The sequence below is a fragment of the Monodelphis domestica genome, chromosome 2 (assembly GCF_027887165.1).
Source record: "Monodelphis domestica isolate mMonDom1 chromosome 2, mMonDom1.pri, whole genome shotgun sequence".
Classification (NCBI taxonomy): Eukaryota; Metazoa; Chordata; class Mammalia; order Didelphimorphia; family Didelphidae; genus Monodelphis; species Monodelphis domestica.
In genome coordinates this window covers 397,310,895-397,333,070 of record NC_077228.1, presented here as the reverse complement: position 1 = coordinate 397,333,070, position 22,176 = coordinate 397,310,895, and the positions used below count along the sequence as shown (strand labels likewise).

Here is a 22,176-nt window from a genome sequence, read left to right as displayed (position 1 = left end):
AGACACTGGGGTGGTCTGTCATTTTCTTCTCTAGCTCATTTTACAGATAAGAAACTGAGGCAAATAGGACTAAGTGACTTGCCCAGGGTTACATAGCTCAAGTATCTGAGGCCATATTTGAACTTGGGAAGATTAGAGTTCTTGAATTAAGGGCCAACACTCTATCCATTGTATTACCTATCTGCTCCTAACCTGCTCTGGCTACTTAGCAATTTAGGGAGAGATGGAAAAGGAAAAAAAGGTACCTCTGGTTAGCTATTGCTGACAAATCAAAACAAATCATTTGAATAGATTAGTATGGGGGGAAAATTGGTCAGAGAATCAGTAAACATGAATTTATTAAGCACCTATCCTGTCTGGGGATGTTGGTAAATATTAGGGATTTAAAGAAAGGCAAAACTAGTACTTATTTTCAAGAAGCTCAAATTCTAATGGAGGAGAAAATATGTAAGCAATAAAGGGTAAACTGCAGGAAATCTCAGAAGGAAGATACTATAATTAAGGGAGAACTCAAAAGATTTCTTGTAGAAAAAAAGATTTTAGCTGAGGCTTGAAGAAGGCTAGAGCAGTCCAAAAGCAAAGATGAGGAAGGAGAGAATTCTGGGTCAGTGAAATTGCATGGAATTGAGAGACTGGTGTGTGTTAAGTATGGGAAACTTAGGGGGCAGCTGGGTAGCTCAGTGGATTGAGAGCCAGCCCTAGAGATGGGAGGCCCTAGGTTCAAATCTGGCCTCAGATACTTCCCAGCTGTGTGACCCTGGGCAAGTCACTTGACCCCCATTGCCTAGCCCTTACCACTCTTCTGCCTTGGAGCCAATACCCAGTATTGACTCCAAGACGGAAGGTAAGGGTTTTTATTAAAAAAAAAAAGTATGGGAAACTGAAAAGAAACCAGTATCAATGGATCAAAGAATATATGGAAGGGAATAAGGTATAAGGAAACTGGAAAGAAAGGAAGGGGTCAGGTTATAAAGGGTTTTAAAAACTAAACAGATAATTTTATATTTGATTCTTGAGGTAATAAAAATTTAAAATAAATAAGCCAAGAGTTTATTTATTTTAAACTCTTACCCTCTGTCTTAGAATCAGTACTAAGTATTGGTTCCAAGGCAGAAGAGTGGTAAGGGCCAGGAATTTGGGGTTGTGACTTGCCCAGAGTCACACAGTTAGGAAGTATTTGAAGCCAGATTTGAACTGAGGTCTTCCCAATTCCAGATCTGGCTCTCTATCCACTGAGCCACCTAGCCATCTCAGAACCAGGAGTTTATTGAATAGGGAAATGACAAGGTCAAATCTGTTTCAGGAAGGTCACTTAGGTAGCTGAAAGACTGGAGTAAGGAAGAGACTTAAGACAGGGAGATCAACCAGAAGACTATTTCAGTAGTTCAAAAGTGAGGTAATGAGAGCCTGCACCAGGATAGTGGCAGTGTCAGAAAAGAAAAGGAGGTATCTACAAGATATGCTGATAAGATTGAATAGGTGAGTTTTGGCAATTGATTGGATATTGGTTGGGGGTAGGGGAGAGAGAGTCAGAGTGAGAAATTGAGGTTGATGCCTAGGTTTCTAGCTGAGTGTTACCTAAAGGAAAGGAAAGATGGGAATATGAATTCTAGTTTTTAGAAGATCATATTTCATAGAATTCAGAGGAAGGATGGACTGTTTAATTTTGTATTTGTATCGCTAGTCCCTAAGACAGTGTCTGGAACATAGTAGGCACTTAGTAAATGCTTGTAAATTCATCAATTGATTTCATGGACTAAAATTCCAAGGGGGGGGAGGAGGGAGATCCTCCCAGGAAAAATGAGGGAAATTCTCAAGAAATTTTATAGACAGTAGGAATCATTTTTAATGATGAGAAGGCACTGGAATTGTCTGAAGGGACCATTGTGAATAAACAGGGAACTCATCAATTGACTTAAGACTTTTAAAGGGTAAGGAGAGGACCTTAAGGCAAAAGCAGGTAATAGAGGATAAATAGGAAAGCATTGAATGATCCTATAAAAATAGTATCAAATGTGCAAAAAGTTAGGATAAGCTAGAGCTGGTAAGAGAAACAAAGGGCACCAAAAAGATTTCTTTAAAGCTATAATGGTGCAAACTGGAGTTTCAAAAGAATGAAGAGCTTCTGGGAATGGATTGGATAACAATAATTTACCAAAGAGAGGGCAGAGCTGGCCATTTTCTATTTTCCTTCTATTTTCTCTGTCAAGGAAAAAAGACCTTTGTACTAAAAATGACAGAGAACAGTATACTGATATCTATATTAATGATAATAACAATTATAAGCATTTATATTGCATATATTTAGTATGATACTTAAAAGCATTTATATAGTATCTACTATAAGCCAGGCACATGCTCATCAGTTTTACAAATATTATTTCATTTGATCCTCATTATAACACTAGGAAGGAAATGCTATTGTCTCCCTTATTTTAGATGAGTAAAATAAAGCAGACAGAGGCTAAGTGACACTCTCAAGGTCCCAAGGTCTGAGACCACATTTGAACTTAGATCTTGACCCTGTTTGTCTCAGTTTCCTCATCTAAAAAATGAGCTGGAGAAGGAAATAGCAAACCACTATAGTGGTGAATAAAGTTCCAAGTAGGGGCACAAAGAATCTATATTACTGAAAAATAACTCAACAACAATTTCCTGACTCCAGGTATAGTACTGTATCAACTGTGCCACTTGGCTGCCTGTATATAAATATTGCATAATTAAAAAATCTGTTACCCTAAAAAAGAACTATATTTCCCAGGAGCCCACTGACTTCCTGTCATCACATACTTCTTGTAAACAGGTGATATTAAGTAGGGACATGGAGGGTTCTGCCTCTTTACTCCTTGTCTTGAACTTGGTGGTGGTAAGGTGGGCATTTGAACTGACTGATCAGCCATGGGCACATGGTCTTTATTTTGTATCCTCTTTATTCCTTGATTTCTAATGATTATTTAATAAATCTCCTAAAATATAATATTTTTATTATTGAAACTAAATTTTAACTTTTACAGTATATAGTAAGAAAGAGCATCTGACTCATCTGTTCCTTACTCGGATGAACTATTTCCTCAGGTACTTAAAGAATTGAATAGATGTGATTGCTGAGAAACTGTCAGTGATAGTGGAAAAAATCAGGGAGAATAGGTGAAGTATGTAATAGAAAAAGTACAAATACTGTCCCAATTTTCAAAAAAGTCTATAAAGCACTTGATTTTAATATCTGGGAAAAATCCAGAATGGATTATTAAAGAGATAGTTAGTGGACAGCTAGAAAAGCAAACAATAATTACCAAGAGCCAGCTGCGCTGGTTCAATAAGACATGCCAGGGAAGGTAAGTGGCTCAGTCCATAGAGAGCCAGCTGGCAGTCCTGTGTTCAAATCTTGCACTTAACCCAGTTGCCTGGCCCTTACTACTATTCTGCCTTTGAACCAATACTTAATATTGATTCTAAGACAGACAATAAGGTTTAAAAAAAAAAGACATGCCAGACTTTGTTTTCTCTTTTGATAGGATTACTAAAATAGTAATCTAGGATAATGTTGTAGATATAGTTTACCTAGGTTTTAGCAAATCATTTGATAAATTATCTCATGCTATTTTTTTCTAGTAAAGATGGAGATATGTAGGTTAGATAATAATATAAAATATATTTAAATATATTTAATATAATTATATTATATATCATATATGATATAATCGATATATTTAATATAATAATAAAATAAAAATATATAAAAATAGTATTAAAAAATGGAGTAGCAAGTTGGATGAAAAGTCAGTCTCAGAGTTCAGGCTAATGGCTTGTTGTAGAGTTAGCAGGAAGTCTCTGGTGAAATGCTTTAGTGATCTAGACTAGATCTGTTTAACATTGAAGTGTTATGACTAGAATAAAGAGACAAATAGAACGTTTATCACATTTGAAATTGACCCACAGGGACAAGAGGATGATAAATGAGATACAGGATTCAAAAAGATAATTGACAGGCTTAAGTATTGGGCTAAACCTGTTAATATAAAACTAAATGTAAATGCAAAGAAAAGCTTTGGTTAAAAAAAAATCCAGCTTCAAAAATATCAGACTGGGGAGGTATGGACAGACAGCAGTTTGTCTGAGAAAGACTTCAGGGTTTTAGTGGACTGTGAGCTCATTGTGAATCAGCAGTCATCTGGTAGCCAAATGAGGAAATGGACTGTAAGAAGAAAGGCAAAGCTTCCTGGAATACAGACATGATAGCTGTTTTGTACTTAGCCATAGTCAGGCAGTAGCTGGAGTTTAGTCAGAATGCCACAGTTTTAAGAAGACAGTAAGTTAGAGATTTTCCAGAGGATGGTGAAAGATTTGGAGTCCATGTCATATAAAAAAAGGCAGAAGGAATCTAAGATGGTGAAAAAGAAGATTCAGGAGGGATCTGCTAACTATTGTTGACATGGAATCTAGAAGCCCCCAAACTGTAGGCTAGAAAGATTTAATGACCCCCAGTTTACTTAGCTTTAAAGGTAAAAGCCTCAGGTTTGACCTTGTCACATGAGAGTTTCTCTCTGAGAGAAAAGTCCAACTTCACAGGTCTCAGACTAAGTGGGGACAGCTAATCCCTTCAGATGGTAAGTAACTCTTTTGTCTCCCACAGGCCAAAGTCCTTTACCAGCTGGGTCTTTCCCTTTTGTGTCCTTTGTAAAGGATCAGCCCCTCACTGTTATTCCTGTCTGGGACTCGGCATCTTCCTTTGTTACCATTGTAAAGTCAATCAATTATCCCTCTAGTCCTTAGTCCTCCAGTACCCCTAGAAAAGTATTTAAGCTTGCCCACTTTAATGGCTCCTTGGAATTGTCCAATCTAGTGTTTTCCCAGGTTGGCATTCCCAGATGTCAGTCACCAGAGCAACCAGAGTTCAATACTCTGTGTAGAGGTCTAACTCAGCACTGTACCTCTTTCCTTAATTAAAGAGGAGTTTTTCTATCTATTTAATAGTTCTGTTTTTTTTTCCAGGCAACATTATCTTCAAATATTTGAAAGATGGTATCAAGAAAGAGGGATTAGATTTGTTCAGGTTGGCCCTAGAGGGCAGAACTAGGAACAATGGATGAAAATATGCAGGAGAAAAATTTAGAAGTGCTGTCAGGAAGAGTTTCCTAGCAATTCCAAAGTGGAATGGGCTACCTTTGGAGATGGTGGGTTACTTCTTTTTGGAGGTTCTCAGGCATAGCCTTGATGGACACTTGTAGATGTTAACTTAAAAATAACATGGAACTACTAAAGAAGTCAGAAAAAAGTCTTTAATCAGGAAAGAGATAAGCCTATTAATTGGGTACTATCACAGAGCCAAGTGCTACAAACTGGGGCCCTGGGGACCATATCTCCAGAAGAATGCACCAAGCAAGTTGATTCCCTGAATAATAGAATTTGGGGAACCAAGGTCTGGGAAGTATGATAGACTGACTTTACCAAGGCGGCAAGGAAAGGAGAGGTCCAACCTAAGCTGACAATGCAAATAGGCTAGGGAAAGAAACCATAGCCAGAGGCTGGGGTATCAGGGAGTGATCTACTTACCATAGATACAAAAAGGACAGTCCTAGAACAGGTATAGGTCTTCTAAGGAACCATCTCTGATATAATAGGGGAAACTTCTAAGACTAAGAGGGTACTCAACATATGATTAGGTCTAAAGTCCTACTGGGATCCTTAAGGACTTTAAAGTTCATTGTTCAGACTGAAAGGGCGGAGTTTGGGACTTCCCTAGGTTGAATTCTCAGGGGACAGGGGCAGAATTGGGGTCTCCAAATTTTAAGTTGACATAGGATGTGCTATGGTCGGATCCTTTCCCTCTATGGGCTGGACTAGATGGCTGTTGAGGTTGTTCTAACTCTCTTAAGTAACTTACACAGGGTCACACAGCTAGGAAGTACTAAAGACCCATTTTGAATTCAGGACCTGTGCCAACTCCAAGCTGAAACACCTAACTTACCTCCCTCAACTCCACCCACACCCCCATGTACTCTTACTTAAAATTCAAGATGCAAACTAATTCCCAACAAACATCTGTATTTAACATCCCTAAGTGCTAGGATCTGTGCTTGGGAACCAGAATACAAAAACAAAAATTATTTCCTCCATCAATTCTTGCCAGGTCTCTCCTAGTCAAAAAATTGTATTTCAAGCTTGATAACTTGGAAATAACACAGAACTACTAAAGTAGTCAGAAAAACCAAGTCTTTAATCAGGAAAGGGATCAGTCTAATATTCAGCTAGGTCCAGAGCTCAGCACCAAAACCTTTACAGGACCTACAACCTGGGACTCTGGGGACATTATCCCTGGGAGTGACACCATCCTAGATGACAGTAACATGGAATAAAAAAATTTGGGAAACATATGCCATTTGGGGAACAGAGGGATTGGGAAATAGGACTGATTGACATTACCATGGCTACAAGGAAATGGGAGTGATCAAAATAGCACTAAGCTTGGGAAAGAAACCATAGCCAGAGGCTAGGTTGTAAGGGAATGGATGATTTACAATGGATACTAAAAAGGGTGGTCCTGCACAGGTATAGATCTTCTTGGGAAAGGACCTGTGATACAAAGGGAAAAGCTACTGGGACAAAAGGATACTTATTATTAAAATCTGTTAACTTCATCAAGCTAAGTCCATTAAATATTTTAAGGTCTATTATTGAGTCTAAACTGCTAGTCAGATTCCCTTCAGGGTGGATTCTCATGGGAACAAAGGGCAAGCTATGGGGGGGGGGGTCTCCATTTTTCAAGCAGACTTAAACTTGGGGTTATTTTAGATTCTACATGGACAAGTTCAATTCAATAAACATTTATTAAATGCCAACTGTCTTTCACCTTTGAAATTTACCTAGAACTTCAAATTAACAAGTTTATGCTAAAAACCTATCATCTACACTACACTATGCTAAGTACTGGGGATAAAAAGAAAGGGAAAATAGTCACAGCTTTCCAGGAGCTCCCAGCATACATATTCCATTGCATTGCTGAATATCTGTCTATCTCACTGTACATCTTAAAGGTTTTTGAAGGAGCAAAGGAAAAGTTTCATTTTTTTTTGTATGCCTCATTACTTAGTACTGTGCTTCACATAATAAAAGACTATTAATAAATATTAGTTGGATGGATGAATGGATTCTGTTATATTTAAAGAAGTTATGTAACACCAGAACATATTAGTAAAGGAAGCTATAAAATCTTTTCCCTTTAGAGACTTGAAAGTCAAACAGATATTCTTAAACAGGGGTTCATGAACTTGTTTTTTTTTTTTAAATGCTGTTAATTGTACTTTAGTATAATTTGTTCCTTTGTGATCTCATGTATTTCATTTTTATACATTAAAATATTCTTCAACTTGTTTTTAAAAAGAAATATTATAACTATTTCCTTCATAATCTTATATATTTTGTTTTCATACATTTAAAATGTTTATTTTTAAGCTTGCTTAAAAATAGTTTGATACTTTGTATTTTATCATAATCCATTTCTTTATATTTCTATACATTTTATTCTTATGCATTTTAAAACATTCTAAGAAAGAGTCCATAGATTTCAACAAAAACCTGCTAAAGAAGTCTTTGTGGAGTGAGAAATTTGTGTTATTCTCAAATTAGCAATACCTAATAATGTCTCCAAAAAGGTAGTAAAAGCTGTCTCTCACTCTCCCTCCATTTCTCTCCAAGCAACCTCCAAGACAATATTATTCCACCCTTCTCCCTATAGGACAGTGTTCTGAATTGAGTCTTTTGAGTTTGTTTGGGAATTTGTCCGAGGCAGGAATCCCAGACTGGACTGTTCTAAAGACCACCAAATATGCAGGCTTTGTATTGTATTGTATCTATTAAAGTTTCTTCCTGGAAGTCAAGCCTAATGGCTAGACTGATCCTCACATCAGCCCCACTTAGATAATCCAGTCCTGAACTGCTTCCCTGTTTGTGTCTCCAATTCCAGATCATTTCTTTAAAATATTTTAAAGATTTGCTTGGATATATTCACCATGAAGCTATTCTCTAATTTCTAGAAGATGTTAATTTACTGGAATGTGTCCCTAGTAAAGCTATTCAATGTTCTGTCTCCAACCTCTTGAAATGTTAATTCTATTGTATCTTCTTATAAATTGGGAGTGTCTCTCTAAACCAGAGAACATTTTTTTTTTTGTATCAGAGTTTTTCTGTAAGCCAGGCAGTCTGTCCCCTTGTGCCTCTGATGCAGACATGGCTAGTTCTCTCTAACTCTTTGGGAGGCTTCTGCTTTGGGTGAGTGACTTGAGGCGGTGTCTCCACATTTCTCTCTCTCTCAATAAAGCATTACATGTTAAGTGATGGTCTCCCTAGTCATATCGTTTCATGGTGGTTAAAGTGGGTGTATATTTTGGATTTTCAAGATACCCTCAGTTTCCACTCTGCACAGGTCTATCACAGACACAGATCACACAAATACAGACTTATATACCAACATGATCATCTAGATTTGCTCTTAAAGAACTATTCAGTTCATTGGTACTAAATAACTCAATTACATTTAATTACCTAGAATGAACATGGTATTTTTTAATTCTATAAAATCTTGTGACATCCCTGCTTCAATTTTCTCATTTCCAAAATGTGCATACTATCACTTGAGATAAAAAAAAACTAGAAAAAAGTACTCTGAGGTTAATAAATTTTTTATAAAGTATAGCATATATACACCTTGGTAAACAGGATTTGAGACTGACTGACCCCTTTGCATTCAGAATAGTAAGGCTCCTAGTGCTTGGATGCATGGACTTCTGAGATTTGTAGCCCAGAGACAAGGAAAATTCATTTCACCTAGGAGGAGGTAGATGAGAGATCAGGAGAGAGAAGCTTACCATGACAGTTCGGAAGAGCAAGTGTGGTTTAATAGTGATTAAGGGTAAAGAGAAAGAAGCTCATGTAGACGGTAAATCCATAGATCAAAGTCTGAACATTGGAGGCTTAGCTCTGATAGTTGTGGCCTTCACAGGAAAAAACTCTGTAGAGTATGAATGGAATGAACTGAAACTGCTTCCTTCATTTCCTGAGAACTGAGAAAGTACTATGAGGGTTTAGCTCCCCTTTCCCTCCCTTGAGGACTATATTCAGCATGTATTTTCTGTATTATTCCTCTCTTTTTCCAAGTGGTTTCTAATTCTTGACTTTGCCTCAGATAAACTAATGAATGATCATAAGTTCTCAATGATACAAGCCTATTTGTTAATTGTGTATTGAGGGATTACAATGGAGAAACCAAATGAAGAATCTGGAATATGCTGGATTAAATATTTTTGAGATTTGAATCACAATCTAAAATAGCTAAGCTTTCATCTTTCTTATCCTAGTAGGCTCTGACCTGTATTTATGAGAGATACTTAAAGTTTAAGGCTTTTGATGAATAACTCTTATAAGTTCTCAAATAGCAGATACAAATCATGTGACTGAACATTTACCCTTAAGCTAATTGAGTCATGAATAAGTAAGCTTTTGGCAGGGTAGAGTGATGGCAATCTATTTGGTAAATTTTCATATATCCAGAGTGGAAAAGAGGAGGACCAAAGGAAGATAATTTCATCTCTGGGCTACCCAGTTGGAGTACAAAAGTATAATTTGGGAGGAGTCACCAAACTCCTAAATTGTAAAGGCAGGGAATACATTGCCTAGTTAGTCAAGCTTACTTGGGCACTTGTTTATTACATTAAAATAAATTTATTTCTCACAAGAGAAACAAATGCAACTAATTTGACCTTCATGACAAGACATTTACTATTCCAAACTTTCAAGCAACATACAAATAAACTTTCAAGGGTTTCCTTTAAAAATGAAAGTAATATTGAAACTTACCTATATTATAGTATCTCTTTAGTTCTGTACGTCTGATCTCTTTTAACTGATTATTTTTTCTCTTTTTTTTTTCTTCATCGGTTAAATATTCTTCCTGCTTCACAGGAATGCTGCAATTATCTTGTTCTGAAATAAGTGATTTAGCATCTTCTTTTCCAACATGAGTCTTAATATTTGTGGTGCTTCGAGAATTGGCTGATGATGTTTCTGCATTTTGTTTGCCTTGCTTTTTCTTTTTCAACCTGTGAGGGGGTGAAAAATATCATAAGAAAGGAACTACTTAGGAAAACTTTTTTTTTTAACTTCATAGGCTTCTGAAAACTGATTAATTGATACACCAAAGTATTTTTCATGTATTGTTGTCAGATATATGTTCATACTAATTATGTTCACCATTTCCATTTGGAACTATTAAGTCTTTATGATGCTAAAATGCTGAGCTTTTTCTACCTAATTTATTTCTAAGATATTGTGGGGAAAGGTGCATTATTTAGCCCTGAAGAAAGGTAAAGATTTTTCTAGAAGATAAAATTTTTCCTTTATTGTAATCTCACAGTCTGTGTTTCTGATACAATATACACATTAAGCATATGATTAATTTTGTTTTAAAATGGGAGATGCTCCCTCTTGGGAACCATCCAGGGGTACAATGCCCCAGGAACAACTACCCAGCTCCTCTGATATAAGACTGTTATATGTCTCATCCATTACATTTTTACAAATGCAGAGGTAGGGATTATAATTGCACTTTACTTCAGCTACTAAAAGGACCCTTTAACTCTTGTTACAAATAACACAGAGGCAGGTCAGAGTTATTGAAAAAAAAATCTAAAGATCATGTCTGAAGATCCTTTAAAATCAATTTGAGATATTTAGCTCATTAAATTCTTCAAAGGTTGTTAACCAGGTTGATGGAGGGCATCCATCATCTATGTCACAGTTTAACAAAGGCAAAATGAAAGAAAAGGCTGTATAAGCAACATGTGACCTTGATGATCAGTAGACAAATCCAACATAACTAAGGAGTTATGGTTTTGCCACTGAAAGGAGTTTGTGCAAGATGAATATGGGCTTGTCCAATTATATTTTGTTCAGTATATTTATAGGGGAAAGGTAACAGAATATACCTAATAGCCAAAACACAGTAGATTAAAATGATTCAGTGTAACAGAATAGTATTGATCAGATTAATATATGAACTTAAAACAAAAAAGTAAACCATAAAGCAAACAATCAGCAAAATACAATAAGATACAGAGACTTTCATAAAACAATGGAGCCTGAAAAGGTTTAAATTTTTTACCTCCAGACTCTTTAAAAATCCTTCTCTATCCATTTAGGTTCCTTTTGTCACACCTCTGGGATGTTCTATACTGTGGGAGAATTCCTCACTGAACATTTTGTGGAGGAATCCCAAATTGGATGTATTTAGAGACTGGGCAGGCCCAAATGGCAAGGGATTATAGGGAGATAAATTTCTCCCCTGAATCTCAGGTAAGATAATCGCAAGGACCAGTGAACCCAGGAATGGTAGTAAGAAAAAGCATCCTAAAACTAGTATCTTTTTGAAATAGGCCATGTACTGCTCTTTCATAGAGTGAGCCATGCTTGCAATTTTACTTCCTGTTTGAAAGAGTAACCTTCCTTCTCCTTCCTCTAGAGATAAAACACCAGGGAGCAGCTTGCTTCCCGTGCCAAGTGGACAGGAAATTGGGAGGTTGATTATTGCCTAAGGGAAACACACACTGGCTTTTACCAGCTTGTGTGTTCTAAAGAGTCAGCAGCAGTGAACAGCAATAGCAAAAGGAACAGCAACAGCAGCAGGAAGATTAGGAGGATTAGGAGGATCAAGAGAATCAGGAGTGGAGCAGATGGCTAGGACAACCCAGGAACACTGGCTCAAGCAGATGGGCACAAGAAGTGGCTTATCTCTTCTCCACCAAGAGTCCCTGGATAAGTCCTTCAAACTAAAGCAGCCAGACAGGGCAGGGTGGCCGGGGGGAAAATGGGAAAAGATGGGAAAAAACCTCAGTAGGAGCAGGGAACAGCTCAGAAGAGAGTTCAGAGTTCTCTCAGAGTTCTCAAAGTGTGGGGGGGATAGGTTTGGGGGGCAATGAAAAGCTGTGGCAAGAGAAATATGACTTTGCAAAATTTATCTAGGCTATCTTAAAAAATTGAGAATTCTTTTTCCAACTTAGTGGTTGCTACCATTGTAAAAATTAAAATTAATGTACAATAATTAAAATATTATATAATATAAGATTCATTAATGATCACTAGAAGTAACAAAACAAAAAGGTAACAAAATAAAAACATGTGTCCATGGATAATCTATCTGTTCAAACAGCCCACTCCACCAAAGTTGCGACCCAGGAAGTAAAGAGAGCTAGCCATAGAAGATCACCCTATTTATTCTCCTGTCTACATCAGCACATAATGACAGGAAGTCAGTGGGCCCCTGGGAAATATAGTTCAAAAAAATTTTTTTTCCCAAAGGCACAAGATTTCCAATTACACACTACTTTGCTAAAATTATTGAAGTTTCAACTAACTTTCTATTTGAATGTTTAGAATTTTCTACTTTGTTATCATGACATCTGCAAAAAAATGATAGTTTTATTACTTTTGCCCATTCTGATTCCTTCTATCTTTTTCTTCTCATATTGTTATTGCTAGCATTTCTAATATTAAATTAAATAATATTTGTGATAATGGGCACCATTGTTTTATTAATGTAAGCATTTAGATATAAAATTTTTGCTACTGCTTTTACTGTTTCTGGTAGGTTTTGACATATTGTCTCATTATTATCATTATCATTAGTGAAACAATTTATTATTTCTATGATTTGTTCTTTAACCCACTCATTTGTTAAGATTAAGTTATTTAGTCTCCAATTAGTTTTTACTTTTTGTACTTTTGTACCTTTATTGTAAATTATTTTTATTGCATTATTGTCTGAAAAAATGCATTTAATTTTTCTGCATTTGTACATTTAAGTATAATTTTTTATGTCCTAATATATGGTCAATTTTTGTAAAGGTACAATATACTACTGAGAGGAAGGCATTTTTTTTATTCCCATTCAATTTTCCCCAGAGATCTATCATATTTAACTTATCTAAGATTCTATTCATCTTGTCTTCTTTCTTATTTATTTTTTGGTCAGCTTTATCAAATACTGAGAGGGGAAAACCAAAATCTCTTATTATCTATTACTTTCTACAACTCACAGTTTCTCCTTAAAAAAGTTTACTATTACAACATTTGGTGTATACTGATAATACCTTTTAACATAATATATTTCCTTTTAAGTTCTTTTGATTAAAATCAATCTTAGCTTTGACTTTGTCAGAGATCATGATTGCTGTTCCTGCTTTCTTTGTATCAGCTTAGGCATAGTATATTCTGCTCCAGCCCTTTATTTTTACTCTATGAGTATCTCTCTCTCTTTCTCTTTCTCTCTCCACAATTGTGAGAGTTTGTTTCTCTTAAATAAACTTTATTATAATTTATTATGTATTTACAACAAATCATATGTATTTTATTATTGTTATGTTGCATGTTACATTGTTATATATGTACACACACACATATATAATAAAAATCACTAAAAATTGTTTTGTAGTTACTAAATCCCTTTAGTTTTGATCACAGTGTCTCTCATTTTTAAGTGTTTTTCTTGTAAATAACATATTGTAGGGTTTTCATGGTTGTTTCATTCTGCTATCCATTTTCATTTCATTGGTGAATTCATCCAATTCACAGTCAAACTCATAATTGCTAGTTGTGTATTTCCCTTCATTCTGTTTTCTCTCACTGTTTGTCCTTTTCTTCTTTTCCCTGTACCCCCCCCCCAACATATGATTTCTTCTGTTCTTAGTTCTGTTGTTTTTGAAAATATTCCTTGACTAGTCTAAATAATATTTCACCAAGCAGAGTGAAAATTAAAAATACAGACCATGTCTTTATATTATAATATTGAACTGCTTGAATGTAGTACCTTGAATTAAACATTAAATTTTTAATGATATATTTTATTTTTCTATCATTTTTGTTTTCTGAATATATTCTTCCAACCACATCCTCTACTATCCACAAGCCATGGTAAGAAAGAATAAAAAAGGACAAAAATATAGTCCAGCAAAACCAACAATACATCAGCCAAATATGACGGTATATACAATGTTTCATACTCATAGTATCCCACCTCTGCAAATAAGGAAAGGTGGCACATTTAAAAAATCTTTTATACTGGGCTAAGCTTAGGGACTGTAATTATTGAGTATTTAGTTCATAATTTTTTATTGTTTTACTGTTCTTTCCATTTCCATTGGTGTAGTCATTGTATAGTTCATCCTTATATTTTCTGGGTTCTGATTACTTTACATTAATTTATGTAAGTTGAATTTTTCATATTTATAATTTTATAGCATTCTATTACATTCATCTAACATAATCTACTTAGTCATTCCCAGTTTATTTAGATTTACTTTGTTTCTGGTTCTTTGTTACCACTAAAAATGCTTCTATGAATATTTAGAGATATATAGGACTTTTTTTTACTTCTTTTTGATCTTTTGACCTAGGTGATACTACCTAACATGGCATCTTCAAGTCAAAGGTTATGGACATGTGAATCTTAAAATTGCTCAGACTCTATTTCAGAAGATTTGATTAAACTATTCCCCATTTTCTACAATGGAGGTACTTAGTCAGGAATGTATTGAGAACTTTAAAATTACTCCACCCTGCTCAGACAGTGCCTTAGGGGAAGATAAAGTTGTAAAATTCCTGATTGAACAATGAAAAGTCCCCAACTCATACTTATTGTGAAGCAAAAAACCCAAGTTAGGTGGTCTATTTTTAGATCTAAAACAAAAGGGTGCTAAGTACCTATAAAGGTTAAATTAATCACTAAAAGGTCAAGCAACTTACAAAGGGCAAGCTTAGCAAAGAGATGTGAAATACTCAGAAGATATAATCTAATCAGAGAAGGTGATAACAAAAGAAGATATGAACTAAGAATGGACAGTCCTGGAGAAAAGCATCTACTGTGATTGGTAGGTGTGAAATTTTAGGGGAGGTGACAGAAGAGAAAATTCTCTTTAAAAGGAGGTTGGGAGTTCAGAGCTGGCTCTCTGAACTTAGTTGGAGTTTGGAGTTAGTTTGGAGGAGCTGGGCCTCTGAATGAGTTCAGGAGTTGAGGATTTCAGTGAAGGACTGAGTTTTGCTTTAGGACGATCTTGTGGTGAGTGATAAAAGACTGTCTAGTCTCTCTTAAGGCTCAGGCCTAGGCCATTTGGCCTAGGCCCTTCCTACTACTTTCTCTTTCTCGCTCTCCCTTCCCTTAAATTCCTTCATTTGTATTAATTAAAATCTCCATAAAACCCAGCTGACTTGGGTATTTTCATATTTGGGAATTTTTTCCCATGGCGATCACTTATTTTTTATTTAAATCAAGGCACTAAAAATTATCTTTACAGTTTTGGCAATTCACAGTCTTGAAACCCATATTTTTGTAGTTACAGACATTACAGCTATTTTTTCCTTTATATAATTATCTATTACTTTCTAGAAGGTTTGGTCATTCATGTGTCCATGAGTATTTTCCCTTTTGCCATCTTTGCCAGTTTGCTAGGTTTAAGGTGAAATCTGTGGAAGAGAGAAATTGGGAAGCATGCAAAAAAGCAGAAGCAGTAGCTGTCAGTCAAATGAGAGGGTTCTATTTGGAACTGGAGGAGAGATAGATATAAAATTTCACATCTATTCTCTAACTTCAAAAACATGACAAATACCATTCACGCAGTTAGAGTGAAACCAAGATTAATTTGATTTACATAGGATAACATACAACACAAAACCTTATGAGAATGAAAACTAGTCTTAGGTAGAAAAAGGGATATATTCTGACAAAAGAACAACTAAGTAATTCAATAACAATAAGAAAATGCCTAAGCTTTTAGTAGCAAACTCCAACTTCATAACTATGACAAATATAAACACCAAAGTAATGCAAGATGGGAAATACTTAAAATGCTATTGAAGTATATATTCAAACATGGGGTGTATGGGGTGCTCAGGGAGGGGTAATATCTCTGGTATGGAGGGCTTGTCGTGCCCTTCTAGGGCAGCTCTCCAGCCACTGACCCTCACCTGACACCCAGCTCTTACTGTGGCTCCCAGTAGCTGCTAGCATGCGGCAGAGGCCACACCCTGGGCAATGGCTTCGACAGGCTGGCTAAACCTTGTAAGGGTAGCCATCGGGTCGACGTCGACCCCTGGTGAACTAGGGCTTTGCTCACCCAGCATGTGAAGACTGCTTCGTCGGAACAGGCGGAAGAAACCAACAAGAAGGTTCAATGGCTGAGATGGCGATGCAGCAAGGCACTGTGGAGTGCTTAGGGCGTGTTGGAGCACAAAGGACAACATGGCCATCCAATGCAGGTGAGGAAACCTCCAGGTGTAACGACTTTTCGTGCCGCTGGACCCAGGCTTCCAACGCCGAGAGAGTGGGACTGTCTCTGTGCATTGACTTTTCCACTTAAATCTTCATGCACAGGTGTGTTTGTGCACAAAAATGCACAAAGACAATCGTCATCCTTGGTTCGAGAGACAACCAACCATATATTCACCTTGGATGAATTTGTTATCAAAGACTTTAACATCAAGTTATAGATGAAGACTCAAACAGGTTATCCATATCTCTCAACCTTCATCCTAAAACAACCTCTACTTGGGGAAGGAAGTGAGGGAGGATATACCATGAAGATATTACCTCATAGTTTTAGATATCTCACAAGAAACAACAAGATGGTCATGTCATCAATGAAGATACATACAAATGATATCTGATAAAAAAAAAAGCCCTAGTCATGAGCAGCAACATGAGTAGCCCTAGAAAAATATTCTATAATAGTCTTTGTGAATGAAAACCTATGAATGGAAAACAAAGGAAAGCACACATGAAAGTACGAATCAACAGAAAGTACAGACAAGAGAACATTGTGCATGTTAAAATGATAACAGGAAAGTACTTCTAAAGCAAATAGAATAGCTCCAGAAAGAACTACAGCCAGTAAAACAGAAAAAGAAAACACGCATTTAAAGATTAGCTCCAAAGAAAAGTCTATACATAATCTGTACAAAGTCTCTGCCAACCATAGTAACAACAAAGAAGTAACAAAGTTATTTCAAATGAAAACACAAATCCACACCAAATGAACTACATTATATCCAAATACTATCTCCAAGACATAACTAAAGGCAGCAAACAATAAATCTCCTTGTGAAAAAATCAAACATCAAAAGAGATGAAAACTTCGAATTCATAGTCTTAACATAAATCTAAGAACTTATACATTATACATTATGCATACACCCTGTGAATCTTAAAATTTCTCAGACTTGTGAATGTTAAAAATTCCCCCATTGAGGAATTCTCCATTGGAAAATTTCCCTACTGGGAACATTCCCCATTTGGACAGTGAGAACTCTACTTAGATCAGAAATGGGAAGGACCTCTACTCCACCAGTACTTAGGACTGCTTTAGGGGAGAAAACTCCTTCCTGAACAATGAAAATACTTACACCCATACTTAAGCCATGTCTATTTTTAGAATTTATACAATAGGGTGCTAAGTACCTATAAAGGTCAGGCAACTTGTGAATTTTACAAGGAGCAAAGAGGTGAAAACTTATTCAGAAGTTTTTTCTGGTTCAAACTTACTAAAAGGATTAGTCGACTCAGCTGTGAATTCAGAATGGGCTGTCCTTTGGAAAACATCTACTGTGATTGGTAGATGGAAGAACTTAGGGGAGGTGACATAGGAGAAAACCCCCTATATAAGAAAAAGGAATCTCTTGAGAAATGATCTCTTGAGATGGAGTCAGAAAAATCTCTTGAGATATACAGGCTCTTGAAGGACAGTCTCTAAGGAGGTCTCTCAAGGGAGGCTGACTCTGGCTGGAACTCATTCTGGCTGGAACTCCCTCTGGGGAGACTCTGTCCCTCTGAATCTTCGCTTGAACAGATCTTGTGGTGAGTGATTAAGGACTGACTGATCTTTCTCTTAGGGCTTAGGCCTGGGTTGGCCAGGACTGGCCAGGGCCGGCTTATCCCTTTCTCATCTTTCCCTCTCTCTCTCTCTCTATTTCTCTCTCTCTCTCTCTCTCTCTCTCTCTCTTTCTCTCTCTCTCTCTCTCTCTCTCTCTCTCTCTCTCTCTCTCTCTCTCTCTCTCTCTCTCTCTCTCTCTCTTTCTTTGATTCTTCATTGTATTATTAATTAAATTCTCTATAAAACCCAGTTGACTTGGGTATATTCATAATTGGGAATATTTCCCTGGCGACCACATTATATTTGATTTAAAAAAAGACACTGTAGTGAAAACATATTTTCTGCGGTCACAATTTACTCACCCACTCCTATCTACTATAATTTATATCTTCAACCATTTTAACTCACTACAGTTTATGGCATCCACTCTTTTAAATGCCACAACCCACTCATGAAGATGATCACATGTAAAGCTTACTTCCACACATGAAGAACAATTAATGAATTCTGACAAGCACTCATGAAGAATTCATACCTTACTTCCATGCACAATGAAAAATTTTAATCTTACATACATGCACATTTAAAAACCTTACATGCATGCATGTTCCCGATTGTTACAGTATGTTCCTGAATTAAAGAACACAGGACTACAATCAAAATAGACAACAGACAAAAAAATGGTGTGCTGCACAGATGAAGAGAGACCAAGACACACAGTGGTCTACAATCAACATTCAAAGAGAAGAACTATGACATTTTGGACTTGTAATCATGAGGTCATGTAAGAATGTGACATACATGTTAACATCATATATACATATATATGCTACACAGAAATACAATGTAGGAAGAAATCTCATGGAATGGGTAAGTGTACAACATATACATAATTGCAAAACACAAAACACTGATAAATTTCTGTGGAAAATTCAAACAAAGATATTTCTTATCTGCATGAGTTTGCACAGAAATCAAGAACAATGTATTAAGTTTGTACATATGTAAATCTGTATAGATACAACCTTTGTACATATGTGAGTACTAATGTACTAACTAACTATATTAGAATAATTTATTAATGTTCTAATAACTAACTATAGGAACAGTTTAGAAAAATTTGTTTATAGTCTTAGGGAAGTAGAGACAGACATAAAAACTACTTAAGTATAAAAGTTAGATTATATTATAATTTTAGGTTAGCAATTGTTAGTAATAGAAAATTTTACTTAGTTGAATTTATAGACATTAGGAAATAAGACAGTTATATATTCAAAATACTGTTGAAATTGTTTAAAATTGTTAAATGATTTGTTATTATGTTAAAAAAAAACTGTTCATATAAAATTCCTATTACCTAAACAATTTTCCTATACACAAACTTAGCATGGAATTAGACAGAATAGCTAAAACAGATTAGGATTTGTTGTTTTGGGAGGGTAAAGGAATATTTAATATAGTACAAGGTTAAGAATTAGATAGTTAGAAATATAACAAAATATATATCTAAAAGGCATATCTAAAAAACGCTGGTTGCATTTTTTCCAAGACAAAAAGGGAGGATTTGTGGAAGAGAGAAATTGGGAAGCATGCAAAAAGGCAGAAGCAGTAGCCGAGTGATTACCTGTCAAACAAGAGAGTTCTATTTGGAATGTTACCAGGAGAAACAGTTGGAAGCAAAAACCAACTGCTGGCTGGACTCTGTGTGGCTTGTATGAGGTAAGAAGGCTAGGTTTCTCTCTCTTGGACTTTGGAAACTCAAGCTGAAGGAAGTCTGGTGACTTTGAAGGCAGAAGAAGGAGTGACAAAAGTCCAGATATCTCTGACTTGCTCTGCTGATGATAGTGACTGAACTTCCAGACCTATCATCCATTTCTCTCAATTTGAACTATATTCCAACATCCTCCAACCTAAGACTCATTATAGTATTAGGGAAATCCTCAACCCTCTTATCTCCATTCCTTATCCCTTCCTGTCTTCCCCAAATAAATCCCTTACTTAAGATAAAGAAGAGAAAGAGTATTTCATTTGAAACATCATAAAATCACTCTGAATGATTTAGAAAGAAGAAGGAAGGGGGAGGGGAGGCTGAAGGGAAGAAGAAGAAGGGAGGTATAGAGGGAGGAGGAAAAGACAGAAGAAATAAGATAACTACCTGATCTATTAGTTATCAATTACCAATCAATATAGTCCCTTATTACTTATTTTTTTCCAGTTGCTTTCTTTTTATTTATTTTTTAAACATTATTTTATTTGGCCATTTCCAAACATTATTTCCCTTATTACTTATTACAAATCTCAGAATTGTTTTGATCTGCATCTTATTAACTATTTGAATAAATATTTCATAGGATACTACTAATAGCTTGCAATTCCTTTCAGAAACATTTGTTTGTGTCCTTTGACTACTTATCCTAAATGAGCAAAAAATTATAACAGATTTTTTTCCAGTTTAGGAATGATAAGCATTTTAGTTCCCCTTCTAGATTTCCTTGCCCTTCTGAGCATATGTAAAATTTGAACATATGCTGATAGGAAAAATGTGGGAAAGGAAAGAACAAGTCAATAGGATCAGTTGATAGGCAAAGGGCTTTAGAGTTGAGACTTGCCAACAACTTGTTTTGAAATGTGGATTAAATTACTCCAACAATATGTTTTAATATTTTAATTTATGGAGTTGAGATGATAAGGCCTGTCTCCCAACAACTCACAATGATGACATGAGGATAAATTAAATTTTATGATATTTATAAAATATTTTGACTCCTTAGATAAAAACTTTGGATTCCAATAATGAGTTATGTTGTTCTTATTCACTGTTTAGTAGCCAGTATCTGTTTTTCACTGGCTAATAAATAAGCAAGACATCTGGTAGGCATTGCCTGCAAGAGATCAACCTTCTTCCCCTTAGTGCAGACCAGTTATCTTTTTTTTGTCTGCTTAAAAAAAAAAGTCATAACAGTAGGAGACTTGTAAGAGAATCATATTCTGAAAATAGTCAGTATATATACTTTTTTCTTTTCTATTGTGAATTTTAAAATTCTCCATCTTGGTCTAGCACCAAAAAAATTGTGCACACCCACACTACACGAGCATGTGCTAGTCAATGACAAATCAGAAATAACTAACTGCCCACCTGGGCTGTCCTAAGCCAAGCTTGAGCCACCATTGGCACTTGTGAGGCACAGGAAGTGATGGAGACAGCAGCCTCTGGAATTCTCTCACTTCCTGTAGAGAGGGCTAGATGCCAGTTCGTGCTAGAAGCTTGAGGAAGGTGGAGGCCCACAGACAGCTTCCCTTCAGATCGGTCACGTGAGTCAAGGACTGTTTCCTTCTCTACCTTGGCCCCTATGGGCCTAACTCCCTCTGGCTCCCTGCTAGAGGTTGAGTAAACCCTTTCCCTTTTCTCCTCTCTCCTTTTTCTTACTCTCATTGTGATTAAACCACCATAAATTCCATTCTGACTTGAGTGTTTCATTTTAGGAATTTCATAAGTAAACTCCTTGGCGGCCATAGTTTTAATATTATAACAATCTTAAAAGGTGAAATTTTCACTACAACAATATATTGAGTCAAGCTTTTAAATGTTGTTCTGCTAAAAGAGAAGGTGGTTCTTTTTTCCTAAGTGAGTCATAACACCCAAAATAAAATAACTTTTCCTGAAATCTAGATTATTAGAGAATACCAAAATTTATACTCAGTATCCCTTATACAATGGAAACAAACCAATCAGTTATGAGTGCCTCAGGAGAACGTCTGTCTACAAAAAGAGACCAGCTCATATCTAATTTCCACTAATGTGAGCTAAGATGTCTTGCTATAAATTCACTACCTTTAATGGCTGATCAAAAACACATACCAATTGAACCTGGGTTCCCCTTCAAAGGATAACTTTTATAGAAGAGGAAAAAGGAGGCAAAAAAGATGATTTAAATTAAGTGTGAAATTTAAAATTATTCAACAATTTCCACATTAAACTGAATGTCACATTTAAATGACCTAATTCCTTTCTACTCAACATAATTATATTTTCTCTAGAGGATATCTTTTTTATGAATATCACTCAAGTGGGAAGGGGGAAACTCTAAAATATACTGAATAAGATATGGTAAATTCCTTCACTTCTTCCCCTACCCCCAGCCTCACAGAAAACGAAGTCATAAATCTGTAAACTTCAAACAGTCATAATTTCAGGACAAACTGCAAAATAGCAATCATACCAAACTATGTATTTAGTAGGAAACAAAATTTAAATATATGGGTGCAC

General features: G+C 35.8%; 1 protein-coding gene across 5 annotated transcripts in view; it reads right to left on the bottom strand.

The window, feature by feature from the left end:
- Positions 1 to 22,176, bottom strand: part of NCOA7 (nuclear receptor coactivator 7) — a 226,356-nt gene that overhangs the window by 94,108 nt on the left and 110,072 nt on the right. For 4 of the 5 annotated variants that reach the window (XM_056818727.1, XM_056818725.1, XM_056818726.1 and 1 more), the window contains one exon: positions 9,853 to 10,094. In XM_056818727.1, coding sequence (XP_056674705.1) covers positions 9,853 to 10,094 — 242 coding nt within the window. Of the gene's footprint in view, positions 1 to 9,852; positions 10,095 to 22,176 lie in introns of those variants that run through there. The other variant, XM_007484513.2, reaches the window with a different exon arrangement.